Here is a 24,149-nt window from a genome sequence, read left to right on the forward strand (position 1 = left end):
TGTCCCCAGGGAAGCAGAGGGGGCACGCTTCTTTTGAATAGGAGTATGGACTCCAGAGGAAGGAAGAAACCCTGTTAAAATAAGCTTATTCCTCCTATCGGCGAGGGACCCAGGACTGAAGCCCGAGCAGATGTTGCATGGCATCTCCAAGTGCCCCAAACCCAAGCAATAAATGGACCTCTTGTTTGCATCCGATTGGGGAATCTCATGCCTACAAGAGGCACACCTCTTAAAGCCAGAGGGTTTTTCTGGTTTGTCTGCCATGCTGGAGAAAAGCACTCACACAAGCGCTACTCGCACACTCACAACCAACTACTCTATCACTAAACTACAACTAAAATTATAATAAAAAAATAGAGGGAAAGCTTTTAAAGAAAAAGAGAAAGAAGAACGAAAAGGCAGGAAGATCCCCAACATCAGCGAAAACTACAAGAAAAAAATGTCTCATGGGAAGGGAGGTTATATCTCATGGTACGCTAACTACTAAAAATAAGAAAGAGTTCTAAACTTACAGGAAAGTTTAAGAGAGAGAAGAAAATTCCACTTAAATTAAGAGAGGCTCGCCTTCACGTTTGTGCTGGAAGGTGGCAAACGAGATCTGATGGTTTGAAGAAGAGTAAGGCATCATGGGAAAGGGAGGACTTTGAGGCTCTGATCGTATGCCTGGAAGAAATGGTCGAGTTGGATCAGAGAAGAAATCCAAAGACCCATTTGTGATGCATAATGAAATGGACATCAGATCTTAACGTTTCTTAACTAGAAAAATAAAGAAGTTATGTACTCACCATAATGTTCCATTCTTACTAATGGGTTCAGAGGCCAACTAAAAAGCTCGAGGTCTCCAACCAGCTCGAGGATAACTCCCTATCCCTTGATGCACCCTGTGTTACCTCAGATCTTGTTTGCTGCCCCAAAATACCATATACCATTATTCATATCTTAAGATAAGGAAACAATGGAAAAAAGACAAGCAGACCATGACAAATCATATAATTCTCAGTCCTTGAGAAAACTTGAAGGGGGTAGGCGGGTGAGACGTAAGAATGAAGGCAAGATGAACAACTCACATGGAACGTTAGGGTGAGTACACAACTTCTTTATTTGAAGTTGTTCTATCTCACCGTTCATTCTTACTAATGGGTAGTGTCCCAAGCACCATCTTTCTTGGGTGGCTCAAGGGAGTATATTTCTTAGGACAGTGGAACCAAATGCAGCCCTGTCCCTGGAGGCCCTATCTGCTTTATAATGACTGATAAAGGTATGAGGCCTTGACCAAGCGTCTGCTGCATAAATTGTATCTATTGGCAACCTGGCAGTAAATGCTGAAGAAGTGGAAATGGCTCTAGTTGAATGGGCCTTTATTTTGTGTTGTAGTGGAGCATTCAATGATGAATAAGTAAAGGAGATGCAGTCTGATGGCCATTGTTTTTGCCACAGGTCCACCTTTCTTGGACTCTGAAAAGGAGACAGAGTTGTTCAGATTTTCTAAATTCTTTGGTTCTATCCAGGTAGAATTGAAGTTGCCTGTGAACATCAAGTTTGTGCAGTACATACTCCAACTTACTGCTATGATTGGGGGGGGATGGTAATTCTATTGTAAGATTAGCTTCAGAACAAACTTTAGGCAAGAATGAGGGATTCCTGCATAGGGAAACTCTATCAGAATGAAAAATCAAATAAGGGGGGGGTTTAATAGACAAGGCCTGCAATTCTGAAACTCTCCGAGCAGATGTGATACTAAGAAAATGGTTTTCCAAGATAAATACTTCAATTCACATGAAGAAGCTGGTTCAAATGGTGGAAGAATGATGCGTGAAAGCATAAAATTCAAATCCCAAGGTGAATAAGGGGATTTAACAGATGATCTTGGGTGTAAGGTCCCCTTAAGAAAGGCTTTGGATAGTTTGTGTGACATTACATTAGATCCGTCACTGCCAAGGTAAAAATTAGAGATTGCTGCAAGCTGAACGCGAACGGTGGCTGCAGCAGCTCCTTTGTTGAAAAGCATAGTAAAAAATTCCAGGATAGAAGAAATCGGGGCTAGGTAAGGGTCGATATTGTTCTGAGAAGCACATACAGAAAATCTCTTCCATTTGCTGAGGTACAATTTTCTAGTGGACGATTTTTGAGAAGACATTAAGATATGCTGTGTATCAGTTGAAAGGTTATGAAACCTGGCTATACTGGGAATTGGAGCAGCCAAGCTGTCAATTTGAGAGACTGGAGAGTGTGATGAAGAGTCCCTAATGAGTGAATCAGGAGGTCTGGAACTGGGTCTAGGATCCAAGGTTCTTCCAAAAGATGAGGTCGAAGGAAGGGGAACCAAATCTGATAAGGCCAGTACAGGGCTATTAGAATGATGGTACTTCCCATGGATTTGGCTTTCTGTAATACTTTGGGTATCAGAGGGATTGGTGGGAAGGCATAAAGCAAGCCCGGGGGCCAATCGTGTACGAGGGCTTCCCTTGGGGCATCTCCCGGAGGGGGGGGGGGTTAGGGCAAAGTAGCTGCTGCATTTTGTATTCATGGGGGATGCAGAGAGATCACAGCAATCCTTTCCGCTCTCTCTTCCTTGAGGGACCATTCGTGAGGCAACAAAATTGCCCTGCTCAGGTTGTCTATCACGTTGGATTTCCCCGGGATGTGCGTGGCTATCAGAAAGCGCTGGGTGGAGGTAGCCCACTGCCATACTCAGGGCCTCTCCACATACGTGGTAAGACCTGGTACCTCCTTGTTTATGTACCAGACAAAGGCATGTTATCTGTCTGAATTGCAATTGTTCCCAGAGGAAGAGAGTCGGCTGTTCTCCCCTGATAATGCCCCCCCATCCACCCACCCAATCAGTGAAGTGTCCATGGTCACAGTGGCCATTGGAGTGAGTAGGACAAAGGGACAACCTATCATTACTTGATGGGATGTCAACCACCACCGAAGATTATTTTTGCAGGATTTTTTAGAGCAATCAGATGCGACATTGGAAGTTCTGGATAGGATCATTGCAAGAAAAGGAGCCATTGAAGAATCCGCATGTGCATACGCCCCAAGGGAATTGCTATGATTGCAGCCGCCATTGTCCCCAACAATTTGAAGCACCTCTCAGGCTGGTACCTTGTCTCTCGACAGAAGTTTTAGAACCTGTTGTCGAAGTACAGACACCCTTTCTAATGGAAGCTTTAGTGTGGTGGTGATGGTTGTGGTGGTGACCAAATCTGCTCCTATATAAACAATATGTTGTGATGGCGACAAGGCAGATTTTTCTGAGTTTATGGTAATCCTCAATTGGCTGCACAGGCTCAAAGTGGAGTCCCTGGCTTGTATGAGCTGATGCCTGTTGGTGGCGGTGAGGAGCCAGTCATCTAAGTACGGAAATACCTGGAATCCCAAACGCCTCAGGTGAGCCATGACCACTGCCATGCATTCGGTGAACACACTGGGGGCTGTAGTGAGCCCAAAGGGCAAGGCTCGAAACTGGTAGTGAATGGCTCCCAGCCAAAAGCGCAGATGATCTCTCGATGGTCTGGCCATTTTTATGTGGTAGTACGTATCCTGGAGATCGATAGAGTACATCCAAATGTTGTTTCCTAGGAATGGAAGTAACGACTAAAGCATGACCATCCGGAACTTCTCTTTTTTGACAGATCTGTTTAGTCTGCTGAGATCCAATATAGGTTTCCAGTTCAGTTTTCTTTGGAACTAAAAAGAATCTTGAGTCAGTTCCGGATCCTGTCTGGTCTGCGGGAACTGGTTGGATGACTCTTTTTTTCTAACAACTTTTGAATTTCTATGGTTGCTTGTTCCCTGTAACTGTGGAACATCCGGGATTTTTGTTATTACAGGGGATGGGGTAGCGAAGGGAATAACGTATCCTCTGGATATGATGCTTTGTACCCAGCTGTCTTTTGTGATTTTTAGCCAGGTGCCTGGGTACAATGAGAAGCGTCCCCCGACTGCCTCCAGAGTAGGACAGTCAAGCCTCCTTTCATGAGCGCTGCTAGGGCTTCCCAAAGAACTGATCTCTATCGCCCTGATTCTGTGGACCCTCCTCTGCTGAGTGGGCAGCGTCTCCCATTACGGCCCTCTCCTCTGCCCCTGGAGGGGGGTTCATCACGTGTGCCCTGAAAGGCTCCTTGAGCTTTACAGAACCACATTTTTCCCCCTCTCTGATCTTTGGGGTGGGGTCTAGTAGGGGTGGAAAAATGGACTCTGACAGCAGACAGTCTTTACTTCCTGCTCACACCTGGTAAGAGTTTCCTTCACTTTGGGCCCAAAAAGAGAGAAGCCATCAAAAGGGGTGTTAACAAAGGATGACTTAAAGGGCTCCGCAAAGGAACATAAGCGCATCCAGGAAGGTCTCCTAAGAGCAATTCCTGTACCCGCTGCCCTGCTCGTTCCATCAGCTGCACACGAGATCAGATGCATGTAAGAGTTTACCACAGAATTAAGAGTAGCAAGCTGGGAAGCAACCTTCTCTGACACTCCCCTCAGCTACTGTACCCTGTACAGCATCTCCAAGCTCTTTTAGGAGATCCCTTTGCAATCTTGTAAAATGTGTAAGGTAGTTCCGTGATCACATGGCAAAAGTTGCTGAACTAAACATGCACTTTCCGTATCTATCCATCATCCTAGAATCCCTATTAGGGGGGGTGGACAGATGGAGAGGTTTCCGACATCTCTTTCTTGGTGGCTGCCACCACCACCACCATGGCATCAACAAGTACTCCCTTAGTGAGAAATGTCTTGTCATGGGGGGGGGTATAAATTTATTAGGCTTTCTAGGGACAGGCTCCATGGTGTCCAGAGACCCCCACGCCTTTCGGGAGACCAGCTCCATAAGCTCATTGAAGGGCAGAGACACCCAAGAGGTGGAGGGCTGAGACCCAAAAGCCTTCAGGAGAACCAACACAGCATCAGTAGGGTTGATGGACCGCCAGCCACCCCTCTGTTTAAGGATTTCTAAGATACCTGCAAAGGAGATATCTTCTGAGGTGGACCGTGGGGACCCTTCTGATTCATCTAAGTCGGTGTCTGAAGTGATGGATTCCTGTGGGGAGTCCAGATGCTTCCTCTTGCATAATCTCTTCCTGGGAGCCTCATCAGTGGGAGCTTCTGGTGAGGTCTCGGAAGAGCACAGTCCACCCAATGGGCCTTCCTGAGTGTCCGTGTCTCTACACTTTAGTGGGATCTGTGAAGCAGAAGACGACAGAGGCACTTTAGGGGAGGAGGTCACTTTTCTTAAAGTTGCGGATGTCCTAGGAGACATTAATCTCCTCATAGCATCAAAGGCACTTCTGCTCCCGTGCGAAGAAAAGTACAGTTTTGAACCTACCATAAATGTAGATGTTCGAGTGTATTCACTGCTGCAGTCATTACACTTGGGTTATCATGCCGTCAGGCGGTCCCGCAGTCGGGCAGAGTTCCAAAGTCCTGGTCTGGCGTCAGTTGCTGTCGCTTCTTCCCTGACGTCAGTGCGCCAGGGGTATATCAGGTGCATCCAACGCCATTTTCTTCAGTTTTTCTTGCCCCAGATGTCAGATGCCCCCCAAAAAGGTAGGCAATACACATTGCTAATAAAGCATACATAAAAGATAAAAAACAATACCTTCAGTTACAAGCAAATACACCACATAGGTTGTATAGGTAGTGAGGTATAGAAAAGTCCCAGCTAAAGGGTAACCAGAACTGCAGCAGTGAATACACTCGAACATCTACATTTATAGTAGGTACAAAACTGAACTATATGTTCATCGTGTTTCACTGCTGCAGTCATTACACTTGGGTTGAATCCCAAAGCTGAGGTTGGGTGGCTGGTTCTATAAAGCATTCGGGGTGGCTATGAGGACCTGCAGCACTGCAGTGGCAAAGCCAGCTCTGGATTTAGAGTAAAGAGGCAGGTGGTAATGCTTGGTAAAGGTATGCACTGAACTCCAAGTTGCAGCTTCCAAAATATCCTTGGTAGGTACTCCGCTAAGGTAGGCAGTTGAAGTGGCTGTTGCCCTGGTGGAATGTGACCTAATGTTGCTAGGTACAGTTTTTCCATGCTGTGTGTAGCAGAAACGTATACAGTGTCCTATCCATTTTGAGATAGTTTGCTTCTAAATAGCCTTTCCCTGTGATCCTGCAGCATATGCTACAAACAATTGCTCAGTTTTCCTGAAAGCTTTTGTTTAGTCCAAGTAGAAGCATAACTGCCTGTGTATGTCCAATGAATGCAGAAGTCTCTCCCCTTTATTCTGGGGATTTGGACAAAATGTTGGCAAGTGAATAGTTTGGTTAAGAGCCACACCTGATACCACCTTTGGCATAAAAGTAGGGTTTGTTCTTAAAGAAACCCTGTCTTGATGAAAAATGATGAAAGGTTCCACTGCCATTAGTGCCTGTAACTCTGAGACTCTTCGTGCTGAGGTTATTGCCAGAAGCAGAGCAGTTTTCCATGACACATATTTTAATTCTGCTGAACTGGCTGGTTCAAAAGGAGGTAAATTTATTTTCTCCAAGACAAAGTTGAGGTCCCAAGTTGGAGCTCTCCGGGGCGGTCTTATGTTTTAGCCCCCTCTGAGGTACTGTTTTTGCAAAGGATGAGAGAAAATTGGCGGATCTGTGTTGTAATGAGCCGAGATGGCAGAGGCGTGGATCTTAATGGATGAAAAAGATAGGCCTTTGTCCAGCATCTCAGTTAAATATTTAGTATCTGAGGAATATTTGGGATAAGAGGGTCAAAGCTTTGAGCCTGGTTCCAGGCACAGAATCTCTTCCACTTTTCTGAATAGGATTTCCTGGTGCTAGGCCTCCTGGCCTCCAAAATGACATCCATAACAGCTTTAGAGAGAGGTGTTGTCTGCTTGACTAAGGAATCTGCCATGCAGCCAGGTTTAAAGTTTTGAGCTGGCTGTGTAGTATCTGATTGTTTTGTTGAGTCAGAAGGTGCGGAATTTGAGGTAAAATCCATGGTGGGCCTTGAGCTAAGTTCTTTAAAATTGGGTACCAGTGCTGGCGTGGCCAGTCTGGGGCAATCAGGATCATTTTTGGCTTTTCTTGTCTGGCTTTTAGGAGTACCTTTGAAAGGAAAGGCAGTGGTGGGAAGGCATATACTTGTAGGTTTTTCCAGCTGAATGAGAGAACATCCACTTTCCATGCTTGTGTGTGGTAAGTCCTTGTGCAGAATTTCTGTAGTTGGCAATTCGTTGGGGAGGCAAACAGCTCTATGTCTGGGCTCCACCATATTTGTGTTATCATGCTGAATATTTGTGGATTTAATTTCCACTCATGAGGGTCCATGATGTTTCTGCTTAAGTCATCTGCCAGAGTATTTTTCTTTTCTGGCAGGAATTGTGCTTGCAGATGAACTTGATAGGTTAGAACTGTGTTCCACAAGGTCATGGCTGGTCTGCAGAGGGGATATGAATGAGTGCCCCTTTGCTTATGTACCACATAACTGTGGTGTTGTCCGTCTTTAGTAATAATTGTCCTGGATGCAGAAGGTCCTTGAAAGCTATTAGGGCACTTTGTACAGCTAACATCTCTTTTTGACTGATGTGAAGATGCCTTTGGTCTGCGGTCCACTTGCCCTGAATACATTTTCCTGTCATGTGTGCTCCCCAGGCGTAGTCCGAAGCATCTGTTAGTGTCTGCCTGGCTGTGGGTTGAGTGAAAGGCTGTCCCTTGTTGAGGTGACATGCCTGTGCCCACCATCGAAATTCCTGTTGAAGGCAGGGAATATGTGGTATTACTGCTTCCAAACTGTGACAGTGTTGAGTCCAAACACTTTTTAGGTACCACTGCAATTTCCTCATATGCAGTCTGGCATATGGAATTAGTAGTATGCAAGATGCCATGAATCCCAAGGCCTGCAGAATTTTTCTTGCAGGGAGTTGGGTTTTTGTTGCCATCAATTGAAAGTACTGAGTCAGTTGTCCTTGCTTGTCTGGTGTGAGATAAGCCATCTGGGCCATTGTATTTAAGCTGGCACCCAGGAATATTATCTCTTGTGAGGGCACTAGTTTTTAATTCTTTTCGTTTACTGTGTACCCTAGGCAAATTAGCAATCTTTTTACAAATGCCAGATGCTTTAGAAGAATGTCATTGCTCTCTGCTTGAATAAGGCAGACGTCCAAGTATGGGTATATTTGAATTCCTTTTTGTCTGCAAAATGCAATTACTGGTGCCAGGCATTTTGTGAAGACCCTGGGCGCAGTAGATAAGCCAAAGGGCAATGCAGAGAATTGGTAATGCATTGAACCAGCTATGAATCTGAGGTATCTTCTGCAGTTTTGTCTGATAGGGACATGCAGGTATGCCTCTCTGAGGTCCAAAGTAACAAGCCAAGCCTTCTTGCCCAGCAGGGAAGAAGCTGCTGTAGTGTCGACATTTTGAATTTCGGAACATCCATTTAAGTATTTAGAGTAGAAAGGTCCTGTATGGGTCTCCAGGCTTTGTCCTTTCTGGGGACCAGGAAGAGTCTCGAGTAAAATCCTTGTCCTTGCTCCTGTTGTGGCACTTTTTGAATAGCTCTCATGTCCATGAGGGCTGTAATTTGTTTTTGTGCCTCTGCCCATTGATTTTGTGGCAGGTATGGCATTCCTTTTAGCCTTGGTAAAGTGTGAAAGTGGAACCTGTAACCTTGAGATACAATATTCAGAACCCATTTGTCTTGGGTGATCATATGCCAATTGTGATAAAAAAGTGCTAGTTTTCCCCCAAGAGAGCTGCCAAAAGGTAAGTGCTTGGCATTTGAAGAGGGAAGTCATCGGGACTGTTTCCTGTAAGGTTGTGACTCGTCTTCCCCTCCTTTTGGGGTTGAAGTACCCCACTGTCATGGACCGTAAGAGCCTTGGGGCTGAGATCTGCCTCTTGGGCGTCTGTATCTGCCCCCCTTTGTGGTCTGTCTGACACTGGAAAGGACCAATTTTTTGTAGGCCAATTTCTGATAAATCGAGGTGGCTGTACCTGTAAGAAATCCTTCACTGTTTGCATAGATTTTGCCTTATCCTCCATTTTCTTTAATACCTCTTTTGCCTTAACACCAAATAAAACATCCTGCTGCAAAGGTGCATCCAATAATTTTGCTTTGACATGATCAGGTAAACCTTGTTCTTTTAACCAAGCATGCCTTCGAATCACAGATCCTGTTAACTGCTGCTCTACAAGAAGCCTCTAATGAATCAAAACCACATTGCAAAGTATGTTTTCCCACTTGGTCAACTGCATGCAATAAATCCTGCATTTCCTTATAGTCAGGATGTTCTGAACTTGTAAGCATTTTCTGTTTTAACAGAGACATTAAATATTGTTGATATTTAAGCATGTGAAACTGGCAATTTAAAGCCCTCACTGCTAAAGTTGCAGAAGTGTAAACTTTCTTCCCCCATCTGTCTAATGCTCTAGAATCCCTGTCAGAGGGAACTGGATTTTTAGCCGTGGAAGCCTTTACCCCTTTGGGACCCTGGGAAATGGTTTCTGGGTCAGCAACAGGGTTTTTATAAAGAAATTTGTGAGAGTCAGGGACTCTGTAGTACATATCTGGCTTGACTGGAGCAGGGGGAAAAGAATCAGGATTTAAACTGGATTCAGAGTACATATCATCCACAATATCCAACACTGGTGGAATAGCAAGGGGCCTGTGCTGAGGCAATAAAAGAAAGTCTCTGAGCCGTTTCTTGGATTCTGAATAATCCTGGCCCTCCCAATGGAAATGCTCCCTCATGGTATGTAAAGTTTCCCCAAAAGAGTAGTCCTCAGGAGGAGAGGCTGAAGGAATTGATTCTTCAGCATCAGAATCCTCATAGGGGGGTAAACAGTATCCCTGATCTGAAGAGGAATCCGAAGAAATGGAAACCTGGTCAGAGGAATCCTAACCTGCATCCTGCCTAGGCCTTTTATCAGGAGGGGGATGGGAACCCCTGATCAGAGTAATTAAGTCTTCGGCCATTTTGAGCATCTGTTTTTTAGGCACGGAGGCCTGTCCAGGTGAATGCTGCACTTGCTTCTTTGTCTTTAAAGGAGTTTTAGACTTGGCTGTAGTTTTGATGGTAAGCTGAGAAGGTCTGAAAACACCCTCAGAAGCCGATGGCTGCTCAGCGGCTCCGGACGCATCTGAAGGGTGAGTTTCCGTAGCCCCAATATCTTGAGTATCCAGAGGCCTAGCCATCTCCACGTGGGAGTCGGAAGAGGCTTGTGGTTCTGAGGTAGCGGTTGTCAGGGGCTGCGAAAGTGCCTCACTGAGAACCGGTGAACCGGCGACAGGCCTAGAAGAGCCTTCATTGTCAATTTTGGGCCTCGGATGCCTGTCCTTATCCTTGTCTTTGCGTTTTTTGTGTATTCCGGTCGTCGGTTGTTCCGACGGCATGGTATAATTGAACCTTCGGCCAAAATAATGTTGGGCAAAGTCAAACTGACGTTTAATAGTGCACTTGCTAAATCTAGCACAAAACCAACAACTAGTGACGTCGTGGTCTGGGCCTAGGCATGAAATACAATAAGAATGAAATCCTTATGAGGTATTTGCTTCCCACAAGAAATACAATCTTTTACTGACATCGGTCTGAGGCAAGAAAAAGTTTCCCCAACAGGGTACTTAGCTTTATTGAAGACTGCGGTTCTGAAATTCAGATTGAAAATCTCAGGAGTCGGCCGATCGGCACTTGTGAACTGCTTTTGCTTCGGGCACCACGCGGCAAAAAAGACTGGAGAAAATGGCGTCAGCTGCACCTGATATACCCCTGGCGCACTGACAGGGAAGAAGCGACAGCAACCGATGCCGGACCAAGACTTTGGAACTCTGGACGACTGCGGGACCGCCTGATGGCAGAATAACCCAAGTGTAATGACTGCAGCAGTGAAACACGATGAACATCCCCCGGATCGAAAGAAACAAGAGGATTCTCTCTGCACCGGAACAGCAGGCTCTGATCCCGAGGTAGCCACCGAACTCATCCGCACCGAAGCCCCGAGAGGCAGAGTCGGAACAGAAAGATTGGTTTGAATATCCTCCCCGGACCAGACCAGTGAGTGTGGGCTCCTAGACTCCTCAACAGGCACTGAGGAAGTGCGATTAGTCAGCACTGATGGCACTGGAACATGCGTCGGCTCTGAAGTTTCCACAATCATCAGTTCCAATTCCTCCAGCTCCAAAGACCTGGGTTGAATCAAAGGAGGAACAGAAGTAGAAGGAAGTACTCTAGTTAGTTCCAAAGCCCCTTGGGTTGGACCCGATAATTTGGCAAGTGCCAGTGTCTGCAACAACTTCTGCACCACTCGATCCACATCCAAATCTGAAAGAGTTCTCGAGGACCAAGAGGACGGAATAGATGAAGCCACGGATTGAAGTATTGGTGATTTTAATACTGCAGAGACCAGTTCCAAGACTGGGGAATGGCTCCGAAAGGTAATGGACACTCGGCTCCGAGGTCTGTGGAGCCGACATCGAAGGTTTTTCAAATGGCTTAGATGCAGAATGTCTCAGCTCCGAGGATCCAGACTTCAAAGACTTAGAAGATTTTGAAGATTTGTCATGTCCATCTTTGTCCAAGGTTTCTAGAAAGGAGGATTTAAGCAATCCTCTGTCAATTAACTTCCTCTTCCTCTCATGTAAAACACGGGTACTGAAGGAATGGCAAATGGAGCAGTTTTCCGGCAAACGCACCTCGCCTTAGCAATAAGCACAATTTACATGATCATCGGTCAAAGACATCTTTTGCCCACATTTACGGCATTTCTTAAACCCTGATTTGGGGTGTTTCTCCTTATCCTGATCAGTGATACTAATTCAAAAAGGCAAAAAAAGGAAAAGGCCTCGATAACACAGTATAAACACCAATACCAAAGGAGTTAAATGGTCCAGAAAGGCAAAAAATAAAAAATAAAAGGCAAAATAACACCCTAACAGTCCCTAACAATCAACTGTTTAACAAATCTGAATAACCGAAAAAGGTTCCAAAAGGGAAACCCAGACCTCTAATTTAAATGGGCTCTATGAATTAAACAAGCACACACACTCAAACGACTAACTAATTTAGTCTACTATCTAAATATTCTTAGAAAGCACTAAACTACTATATCAAATTTTTAAAGGGAATGGGAGATAAGGGCCTAAATATAATTGGCCACTAGAACTAGACAAATATACTAGAGAGATATATTAACAACGTTCTAAATACCTAAAGTATCTTACCAGAGAAGAAACAAAAGGGATAGTAATCCCCACTCTAAGAGATATACAATATTAAAGAAAAAATACAATAAAGAACTTTCACTGGCCAGAGCTGTGAAGGATCCTCCGATCTGTTGCAGCGGCAAATGAGATCTGAGGTAACACATAGTGCATCATGGGAAAGGGAGTTGGCCTCCAGCTGGTTGGAGACCTCGAGCTTTATAGTTGGAGCAGAGGATCGGCTCTGAACCCATTAGTAAGAATGAACAGAGAGATAGAACAACTTCACATCTCTGGTTTAAGCCTCTTAATCTGCCCTGACATGTTAAAATTTCTATCCACATACCAAGTATATTACAGGTACCTAAGAGGCAATATTTGCCTACTGTTCCAAGCTACAGAAGACTCCAACTTTTCAACATACTTCAAGGCACAAATCAAACAGGTCACCTAATACCCAATCCAAAGATATAAACCTTTACTGTAAGATCAAAATTACTTGTTGATGCTATAAGTGTCTTGCTTAATGCATCCTCCATCTTTGGGATAGACTGTCTGCACAATAGCCAGATTACCTCCGTGAAAGAGCTTTAAAGCAAATCTTAGCAACTGAATGGGTAACTGTAAAGTCAGGCTGACATTAAAGCTACTGACCACTTGAAAAGAGGTAACCAGCCTGTTCTTATTATTACAAAGGTAATGCAGCTAATTTTTCAGAAGGGTCGCTAGCACTATGTTTACTATACACTTATGAACCCTGTGAGGACCAAGGTAAGTGGCTACTGACTGGCCAGACAGGAAGCTACAAATCTGTCCTGATACATAATCTACCGGCAGAGTTTTCCTCATTATCCTTAAAGAGTAAGATGTGCCACCCACTCATGAGGGGTAACCTAAACAGACCAGTGAAGTGTCCAGGAGTAAGACACCGGGGGAGGGGGGCTCTCCCACCCTAACACACTCATGCTCTGTTAGCAACAACAAACATTCAAATGATTACTTTTAGGTTCATAGGTAGGTATTAGGCTATCGGACCAAGGGCCTACGCAAGCCTAGCCAACAAGGTTCCCTGGCTTACGCCACCCAAGAAAGTTATTCTGTTTTTTATGAGTTGATAACAGTCCAAGGCAACAACACAAGCTATAAAATTATAAAAGAAAACCGCAAAAGATGCCATGTGTTCAGTAAGTATAGAGCTCTGGTACCCCAGCCATGCTATTCTGGAGTAGTCTCGCCAAGTTACCATCTCTATGTATAATCAGGAGGGGTTGCTCTATGAATCTAAAGTTTTCACCAGCCTACGTACTGCTCCAAAAGAATGCAACACAATTCTCAATCCAATGGACCAGACCAAAGTAACACACTGATGATTCTCACAATAACAGTTGTTAATAAGCACTTCACATGGATAAAAAACAAAGAAAAAATGTGCCTGGCTCAGTAATGCAGAGGAGAGTGCAGAGATCTAGGTGTTTAAGGATCAGTTAACAACCTCAGCACTAGAGGAGCTAGGGCAGGGAAGAAATGAAGAAGCGTGGCCTACTCACCTCTGTGGGGGTGCCCACTGGGTGATGCGATTTCCCCTGGTGGCATTAGAGCTCAAGCTGTTAAAAACTGGCCATAAACACAGCATGAAGTTCAAGGCAGTTCAGTGTGTGCAATTCTTAACATAATAATGGAAGAGAAAAGATGCTTCCTTATTCAGTTCCAAGAAACCTGGGAAGAAGAGGCTTAACTTTCCTCAAGTTCAATATCCAAAGAAACAGACTGTGGGCTTTCCTAACTCTTTTCTGGTCAAAAGGGCATGCCTACAATAAACAAATGCACTACTAAGAGGGTAATCCTTTGCCATGCTCCAACACAGTCCTCTGCAAACACCTTGTAGTCAAATGTTAGCTGCACAGTCTAAGGGCAGATACTTGGGCCCAGAGTAATAAGACTTCCTTGCCAACAGACATCAACCTTTCATTAGGATGTGGTTCACTAAATTTGTTAAAAGGCCCTACTTCTGCCAAAACAGCCAAATGTTTCCACATTTTGCATACTTTGGTTAAGGCAAATCAGATCTTGAAAGGACAGACACCTTCTGCAGGTGTCTGGGAACTGGTGTCCTTCCCTGATACCTCTGTGACTCTCTCCCAAGTCCTAAATAACAATAGATTATTCAATACCACTGTCTACCTCCAAAATGGTCAGGATGGGGGGATTCACTAATATTAAGGCATGGGACTGTCAGTGCACAAGCTAAAACGTCATCAGGTCCACTGCCTACAGACATCTATGGGTCTTGCAGGGCCGCCAAAACTTCATGTTTCCTACCTGTTTGCCTGTCTGTCTTTGCTTGTTTGTGTATTTTTCTCACTCACTCTTTAAATGACTGGATTAGTACCACTACACCGGTGACCTTTTCACAGGCAAGACACAAGGTAGCATTTATACTACTAGGGGAATCTGGTTAGTGCACTGGGGGGCTTCACCTAGTCTTCTTTTGATAAGTGCCGTGAGACATTTTACTTCTACCTAAGTTAACACCAACTGAAGCAGATTGGACTTCAGTTTGACCTCTCATCCAAAGGACAGTACACTCAGGAATGCAGCACCTTCTAATATTGCTCTGCAATGTCAACAATTTCAGTCCCCTGAAATGGGAAAAGAAGCCACACATTCCTGATCTCCCTACACCAAAGTTGAGTATGCTACCTACTAAGCCACAGACACTGTTGTTTACTTAATGGGAGATAGCTTGTTAGGTTATGCCATTTTCCTAGTCTTTCAGGTATGAAGGCCACTTGCAAAAGATTATACATGCTTAAGACTCACACAGACCAAGGCTTCTAGTTTTTTCGGATGAAGCAGGCCCTAAGATTTCTAACTCTGGTTGCTAAAGTCTTCTTCCTGACAGTAGCACACAGCTTACAAAACGATACATGTGCTCCTCTCCCAGAAGAAAAAGGCAAGGGGAATGAACATTTTTAGATTCTCATACATTTATTGGACAGTTATAACATGTTAAACCGAGGCCCCATCTGCTTGTGTCAGTGGTAGCTCAGGTGGATGTAAAAGATCCCACACCACCTACTGAAAACCTGGTTAAATTTCTCCTAGTAACATAAATACCACCTCATGTTTCCCCTGAAAACAGGCTACTAGCCCAGTGGGGCAAACTAGGTCACAAAAGAATAAATAAAATTAAATATTAAAGGGACATCATGTGCCTCTGAATTTTTAGTTTCCAATCCAAGAAGTACAACTTCCAACTGTCAAAACATGTAAACTGTAATCAATAATTATCAAAAGTTAAATAAGTTTCCAAACTAGTTAGCCATCATTCTCTGAAGTTATCTAGAAGAGACCAAAGACAGAGAGAGACTAGCAGTTGATCACTTCCTGCAGTGAAAAACAACTGAATAATGGTAAGCAGTTACATGTTTTAAGTCATAAGTTAAACAAATGTATGGGCAGGAAAAGGAGCTCATCTCAGTGGAGACATCTGTGAAAACCGATATCATACTGCAGATGTCCAACACCAGCCATTTCCTATGGAAACAGAAATTTACTGCAGCAAGACCCCACCTGACAAACACGAAGGAAGCCTTGGGTATCTTTTCTAGAGTATTAACATGTCTGCTTCCTTGTAAGCCCTGCAATGTGTGACATTATCTAGACACTCAAAGAGCAAAACCTTCCATTGCTCCTCCCAAGACTGCTTGATCACCAACACAAGCACAAAATAAAAAAAAGGGGGGGGGGGGGGGTTGCAGCTCTACAATCAATCTGCCATCCTCCCACAACTTATCATACCACACCACCATAACACCTTGCCCACAGAAACTGCAGCAGTTTCAGTACTTACAGTTTTAAGAAAATGGTGAGATGGTTTGTAAAAATTCAGTGGTAAATATTTTTTATTCATTTTCTGTCTTGTATTATCTGCTTTTTTTAAACCAGGCTTTTCATGGCAAGTTAGCATCCCTAAGTTTTGGTATCTTTAACAAATCAGCTTGATGCCATTTTCTAATCTAATCAATTATATGATCGGGGTGTTCTGTACTTAAGTAATTCCCTTAATGCCATCCTGAGGAGGACGCTCGATGAAAAATCAAAGACTGGCAAGTGGAGACATACGACATTCAAGAAAGTTATTCTTGCAAATGGTAACTGAAACATGTCATTTAGATAATTTATCCAAATTTTCTTAGATCAGACAATTCTAGCATATAACTTGAAAAGTTCATGCATAACATAAGAGCCAAACACAATACTATAGTTTTTATGAGCAGAACAATTAACTATTCAAATAAAGCCTGTACAAATACTAGTACACAGAATTATAAAGAATTATGTTTTCCTGAAGTGAGAAGCTGACATAAAAACATACTACATTTTACATGTATGCCTTAGTCACAAAGGACAAATTAAATGCAACACTGAACTTTGTCTATTACAGTTTGCAGAATGCAGTCAAGAACACAATCACATAACTAAGACTGGCACTGACCTGCAAACAGCTCCAAAGAATAAAAATGTTCTCCTTGTGAATGTAGGATACAGCAGACTTCAGCATGTGTTTTACAGCCTCACCCACAGTATCCCAGGGTAGCACTGCTTCAGTCTCTGTAATAGGACCTAGTTTCTGTAAAACTGTGGGCAGAGCCTGCAAGAAAGAAAATAATTTTGTCACTGTGGCATTATGCTTCAGAATAAATACCGCAATAATTTGCTTCCATTAAAGACCTCCTTATTAAGCTTTTCAGAATGAATATTTGTATTTTAACTACAGTTTCACGCTCATTTTCAAGGCAAAGTAAAAGATGATTAAGTCCAAACAGTTCATTCAGTTATTAGGATTTATCTTAACATTATGTCCAGTCAATCCTGAAAACCGTTCCTAGTATATACACCTCACTCTCTCTCAAACCCTCTCACAAGTTTCACAACCAATGAATTCTTTGCTCACTTTTTCAGTGAATGCACTCACAACTCTTCTGTCCTCTTCAGTTTCTGTCACTGTTCGATAAATTTTATCATGGCGTGCAACAGACTAAAGCACACCCAAACATAATACAATACTTAGACAAGCTTGTGTGCGTCAGGGGATGCAGGCAAAATTTCCCCATGCTTTCCTAATATTCGTATGAAAAAGTCTCCTCAGTGTGCAACCTTGAAAATATTTTAAAACCAGGGGCCCTGTTCATCCCACCTATGGTTTAGATAAGCACAAGCTCTGTGTCTTCGGTTTTGCACACTAGCTAAAATAAAATACAATAAAACAGTAAAATACATACATGATTCTCTACTAAAGAACGTGTGTGCAGTGTCTTGCAAGTAAGGGAAGGAAGGCAGCAGAATCACATGAAAATATGTTTTGGTTTTGACATACTACGGAGAAGTGAAAAAATGGGATAAAGGACTTTGCCATCCAACAGTAAGTAGCACAGAGAGAGAGAGAAATGTGCTCCGACTGTGTCTCAGAAGACCTGTATTTGACTACTTGCACAGGTGCTGGAGGAGGACGGGAGTGAGTGACCAACACTGGATTGCCCATGCTGGTGGGGGAGGGAGGCAACCTGACAATTGCATCATGTACAGTAAAGTGAGCTCAGCACTGCAGGTAGTGCGCCACTTGTTTAACAGGTTGCTCAAGCACCTCCCAAAGGAAGTCACAGCCTGCCGTGGGGGAAAGAGTTAGTGCACATCCACTCCACAGTAGTAGTATGATGCTGCACCTGCATCCTCATTTCCTGATTAGCTCCAGATATGGGATGGGTAAAGCAGGTGGGAGGTTAAGGCAAACCCTGTAGAACAGGTGAGTGAGGAGAGAAGCTGGTAGCAGCTGCCAGTCACCTAGAGGGAGCGGGGGGGGACTCTACTACCCCACACATTCAGGGCAACTTTTCTAATGAAAACTACTGCCTATAAAACTTCTACAACTTAATTCTCTGGTAACTAATATAGCTACAGTAATGAGAAAATGCTCTCCCCATCAATGATAATCAGAAAAGTCCTCTTATCAGCATTAGGTTAAGTTCAGCTTTTTCTTTAAACCCAGATATATACCACAGATAAATTCTAAACCCAACACTTAATTTCTGTCTTTTCTACCAAGGAAACATCTTTTGTCTGTGCATCTCTCTTGTATGTGCAAATGCTCCTGACTCAGAGGAAACTGGTCTCCTCCCTTATAAGATCAAAACTCATTCTCTACTCTCTGACAAGTAACCTTAGGAATTCAGCAGCTCTGGAAAGAGCTTACACTCCTCTAGGTTGACATTCACAGCAACTAAAGAAGCAGGATATTATTAATGCTCATTACTATAGCCGATTGTGAATATGGAACAGGGTAGTTTCTGATAACAAGGACAAAATAATGACTTTGGTTTCCACAAGGAGACGTTAGTGTGCCTAATCTAAGGTTCACAGGTGTTTACTAGGCTAACGACCACAAGGGGCTTTTTAAGCCTAGACATGCATCTCAAATCACTGACAGGTTCTGATACCCTTGATGAGTGTAAGCATGGGCCTAGGACATGAACCATTTACAGGTTACCTGTGCCCATTAGAAATAGACGCCAAACCAGGAATGAATTTTCAGTTTCCCATCCAATTGTCCATGTTGCAGCTAAATTGGGTTAGGGAGGAAGTCTGCCTCACATGGATGGGGAGCCCGTTCCTTAGATGTGGTAGTCTCTGGGATACATACCTATCTCTCCAGCAGGTCCTATTTATATCATAGGCAAGGTTTAAGTCTTTAGAACAGGTAATTCTGGTGCTGTTTGTTTTGTGGATATGCAGGAGATCCATCAGAGTTAGGTCTGACAATGCCCTATATGCCAGGCAAAGATCTCCCCTCAAAAGCCTGTAGGAGACAGAATACCAGGATAGGGCCTTGAGGCAATCTGTAGACGACATTTTACTTACGCCCTGTATTCTTTTAGTGAGAAACCTCTGTGGATGTTCCAGTTGTTCAATATGCCTGGTTAGGTACATACCAAAGGGGGCACTTTACTCAATGACAGGTCTGATGAATGCCAAATACACTGGAACAATGACTTCCTTGAACTTAGATGCCATACCTTTGTTTATAAGTTGCACAACATAGAATGATTTCCTCACCACTGTAGATACACAGTGGTCAAAGCCTAGATTACTAGCAATCCATGTGTGTCCCTAAGTCCCTGACTACTGCCTCAACTCTGAGGGGTGTGTTGTCAATATGTTAGTTACCAGGATGGATGGCTTCCCAAAGGATACTATTATGTATTTCCTGGTATTTAGTTTTAGTCCATGGATCTGACACCAGTTGTTTGTCTGTGTAAGCCCCTTCTGGAGAACATTTGTGTCAGTGTGAGATTAAATGACAGCTCCTAATTTGCAATTATCTGCAAATTTAGTCAGCCAGAGACCACTGACATTGGACTTGACTTCTGAGAAGTAAATGCCAAAAAGGAGCAGTCCAAGGACTGATCCCCGAGGGACTCCACTTGTGACTAGCCTCTTTGTAGAGGTGGACTCCCCAATTCTAACTTCCTGCATCCTGTCTGCAAGACAGTTGGCTATCCACCAGATGACATACAGGTTTGTACCTAACCTCTTGAGTACAATGCCCGAGTGAGGCATTGTGTCAAATGCCCTGGCCAGGTCAAGGCAGGCAGTGTGAACGATTCTGCCCTCAACCATCCCAAAGAAGTCCACCAGGCTGAGTAGGCATGACCTGCCCTTGACTAAAGCAAACTGGGTTGGGTCCAGTGTCTGGAGGTTTACTATATTTCTATTGATCATCTCCATGATAAGATAGATTGAAAGGGGGTGGGCACTTTTGTATTCTGGTACTATGGAATACAGTGGGACGGCCAATAAATTTAAATAGTTGAAGGGGAGTGATTTCACAAAATAATTGCTTACTCATCAGCCAGTGAAAGGAGAGAGGGATGGAGAAATATGGTCAAAGTAACACAAGGGGCAGGCAACTAGAAAGACAGCAGTGTGTATTAGAACCCAAACAGTAACAAGATGGAAGGGTGGGAAAAATTATGTCTGACTCACAATAGACACAGCTGTGGTCTCCCTTTAAATTTTAATATGCAATTAAAAGCAGAATACAGCAAAACAGTCTAAAGAAAATAAATTACAGTATACAAAATAGAAAAAGGCAATAAAGTAATACAAAGTACAATAAATCAAAAGTAAACAAACCTTTCCCTCACAGCAAGCTGTGGCAGAGTCTGGGTGAGCTTTTCCAGTAAAGCTTTAAAATGTTTTATCCTATCCCTTAAATAGGAGGTTTAGTTCCTAGCTCCACCCCCTCAGTTCACAAATGATTAACCTTAACTGACCTATTCTAACTTCTGTGCGACTCCTTAACTGACTTGTTCTAATTTTTGTCTGACTCACAAGAGACACAGCTGTGGTCTATTTAATATGCAATTAAAAGCAGAATACAAGTAAAACACAGTGTAAAGAAAATAAATCACAGCATACAAACTAGACAAAGGCAATAAAGTAATACAAAGTACAAGAAATCAAAATCAGACTAGCCTTTCCCCCACAGCAAGCTGTGGCAGAGTATGGGTGAGCTTTTCCAGTAAAGGATTTTTGCTTGCAAATGTGTTTCCATAGTTATTTTTATACCCCAAGCAGACTCAAAGAACTGTTCTTTATGTAAATGGCAAATGTAAGTGAGATGAGGAAGACAGAGTTTACAGGGAATATGTTTTGGGAGTGTAGTGAGTTGGAAGACTAAACATTCCCTACAGAGTACTCTGGCTAAAATACTGGATGAGCAAATGGGTATAACTAAAGAAATGAAATTGTTTGAGCTGGGGATACAGGATCTGAATTGCCTAAACATATTAAAGCCTTATTAAGAGCAAGGCTGGTAGCTGCCAAAAAAAACTATTACTAGAAAATGGAAATTAAAGTATAAAGCAACAGTATTTGCAGTACATAATACTGAAGAAGTTAACAAAAGCGAGCTTTGAAAACAGTCCACTCAAACGAAGTTTAAATAACTGTATGATATCCTTTTATTGTTGTTAGCACACGCTTTTGGAGAGCTCTATGCCCCTCCTTCTTCAGACATAAAAACAAATCAATGCTTAACTACAAGTACATAATACTGTAACAAGAGTTAAAAAACTGGAAATGGATCTTTTGAAAAGGGTAGGAGCAAATTACATAGAAAAAATGAAAAATGTAGGAGCAATACATGCAGAATAATGTTTTGAAGGAGGAATGAGCCAGGATTTGAGCAATTTATGTAAAGTTGGATTGACGGTAACTGTATTAAAGAATGTATGCAATGCATAATATTTTAAATCTGTACATGTTAACTTTTTTCATAGATGAATGATTGCTTATGTTTTAAGTGTTACTTCAATAAAGGTGTTAAAAAGCATGCATACACTGGTCACCAACTAGTGAAGTGACCATAAGCAAAACTATAGCCAGAAAACTTCATTTTGTTGCTCTTGATCTGCTTCACGTTTAAAATGCGTACATTTCTATTTATTTTTCACCTGTGTGTTAACTGCGAAAGCTCTCTGGACAAGATGTTCCTTTTCAAGGGTGACCCAGGAGAAATGAAAGTTATGTACTTGCCATAATCCTAGATTTGTGTTGTCTGATTTTTGGATGGTTCAACTGAGTTGTCAGATCCAACTTTGGCACTGAATTTGAAGCACTCTGGTTCCAGGGTTCTGACTCCTGCCCTATGTATAATTCCCTGGTCTCCACCTTACTACTCAGATTGAGTTTGCCCCCCCCCCCAAAAAAAAAAACAAACAAACAAACAGTATACTAAAGTACAGGCAAAAACATCACTTTAGTGAAAAACTGATACTCTAAGCTTATTTGTGAATGGAATGAAAAAAGACCATGACATGGTTATAAAACACTGGCAGTGGTGACTGCTTACTAACAGGGAGTGCCAAAGACAACTGGTCTTTGGAGTCTCATTTGTGACAATCTGGTAAGGGGCAGGTGGGAACGATGTTGAACCAGGTGAAAACCAGATGATACGGATCAATCATTATGGTAACCACATAACTTAAGTGTTCAATGTTACTCATTTTTGCCCAGTTCAACTGTGGGGCAGATTCCCTAGCATATAGACCCAGGTGATATCAAGGAAGGACATTCCTAGAAATGGTGGAGCCGAAGGATGATCAAGGAAGGACATTCCTAAGAATGGTGGAGCCGAAGGATGAACGAGCTCAAGATTGCTCATCCAGTTTATAATGTGATACAAATGTGTGAGCTGTTGACCAAGTAGCAGCTACACAGACATCAATAGGAAATCAATTGGGAAAGGCTGTAAAAGTGGCCAATGCCCTTGTGGAATGACCCTTAGGCTTAGATTGTAAAGACAAAGCCATATTATTGTATACAAACATAACACAATCAGATAACCATCTAGACAGAGTTACCATACTCATTGCCTTGTCACTTTTTTTGCTTGTAAACTGCTACGAACAGTTGATCAGATTTCCAAAAAGGTTTAGTTAAATGAAGATAAAGCCCGATGGATGTCCGGCATATGAAGCATGTATTCTCCTTTATTTGAAAATTGAACAAAAAAAGTAGATTTATTGCTTGGTTGAGATTAGCTTCAGATGCCATTTTAGGAAGGAAGGATGCATTAGCTCTCACTGAAACCCTATCCTTGTTAAAAAAACAAATATGGAGGCTTGCAGGACACTGCATGCATCTCTGATATGCACTTATCTGTAGGGACAGCTACCAGAAAAATTATTTTCCAAGACAGGAATTTTAAATTCCCTGATGCGGCTGGTTCAAATGGTGGCCGAGTAATGCTTGCAACATATAAAAAGAAGTTATGTCTTACCATACCGTTCCATCTGTATTGCGATCCTCGTTCAGTCATTACGCATGGGTATCGGTTCCGACCTCGGAACCGAACTGGCCATTTTCCAAGCTCATGTCAGCTTCAAACTCTAGAGCTAAACTCTTACCCACAATCCCCCTCTCCCTGTTACCTCAGATTGAGTTTGCAAGTCAGAGAAGATAGAGGATACCTCTGGTCAAATAACCTAAGAGAACCGGATGGTGAGATCCACTAGAAACCACAGGAAGGAGAAGGAGGGAGGGTCGTAATGACTGAATGAGGATCAACAATATAGATGGAACGTTATGGTAAGACATAACTTCTTTATCTGATATTGTTAATCCTCATTCATTCCTTACGCATGGGACAGAGTCCCCAGCTACCTCTATTCTTGGGAGGCTCTCATGGAAGGACATTCCTGAGCACCATAGAACCGAAAGATGCTCTTCCCCTGGAGGCCAAATCCAATTTGTAATGATTGATGAAGGTATGAGGTGTAACCCAAGTTGCAGCTGCACAGATGTCATGTAAAGAAGCTCTGGCATGGAAAGCCGCAGAAGTTGCCACCGACCTTGTTGAATGAGCTCTCATGGTAGTAGGCAACGAGATATTATGTTGTGTATAAATGAAGGTCACAGAGTCTTTCAACCATCTAGCTAATGTGACCTTAGCAACAGTAGATCCTAATCTAGGTCCAGAAAAAGACAAAAATAACTGGTCAGATTTACGAAAGGACCTAGTCCTGTTTCAGTAAAAACGGATTTGCCTGTGGTTATCTAGGGTATGTAGGCAATACTCTCCATGATTGGGAAAGAAAACTGGCAATTCAATGGTTTGATTAATGGACATTTCAGAGATCACTTTTGGCAGAAATGATGGATTAGTTCTCAGAGGCACTCTATCTCTATGAAAAAATCACGTATAGACTCTTGATACATAAAGCCTGAAGCTCAGAAATATGTCTGGCATAAGTAATGGTGACCAAAAACAAGGTTTTCCATGACAAATGCTTGAGGTCGCAAGAAGAGGGTGGTTCGAAAGGTGGCATTGTCAGAGCTTGTAGAACTAATGATAAATCCCATGGTTGAATAGGTTCTCTAAAAAGGTGGCTTCAGATGACCTATGAGGATCAGAATTAGTGAACATTTAAGCGCCATTCGA

The 24,149-nt window shown here is 42.9% G+C and overlaps 1 protein-coding gene across 1 annotated transcript in view; it reads right to left on the bottom strand.

Moving 5' to 3' along the window:
• Positions 1 to 24,149, bottom strand: part of UTP20 (UTP20 small subunit processome component) — a gene marked incomplete in the record, with an annotated part of 2,478,305 nt that overhangs the window by 2,101,254 nt on the left and 352,902 nt on the right. Inside the window, 1 exon segment of the mRNA XM_044087776.1 lies at positions 16,644 to 16,799. Within this exon segment, the coding sequence (XP_043943711.1) occupies positions 16,644 to 16,799 (156 nt within the window).

The sequence above is a fragment of the Protopterus annectens genome, chromosome 11.part0, assembly GCF_019279795.1.
Source record: "Protopterus annectens isolate FY-2018-M chromosome 11.part0, PAN1.0, whole genome shotgun sequence".
NCBI classification, from domain to species: domain Eukaryota; kingdom Metazoa; phylum Chordata; order Ceratodontiformes; family Protopteridae; genus Protopterus; species Protopterus annectens.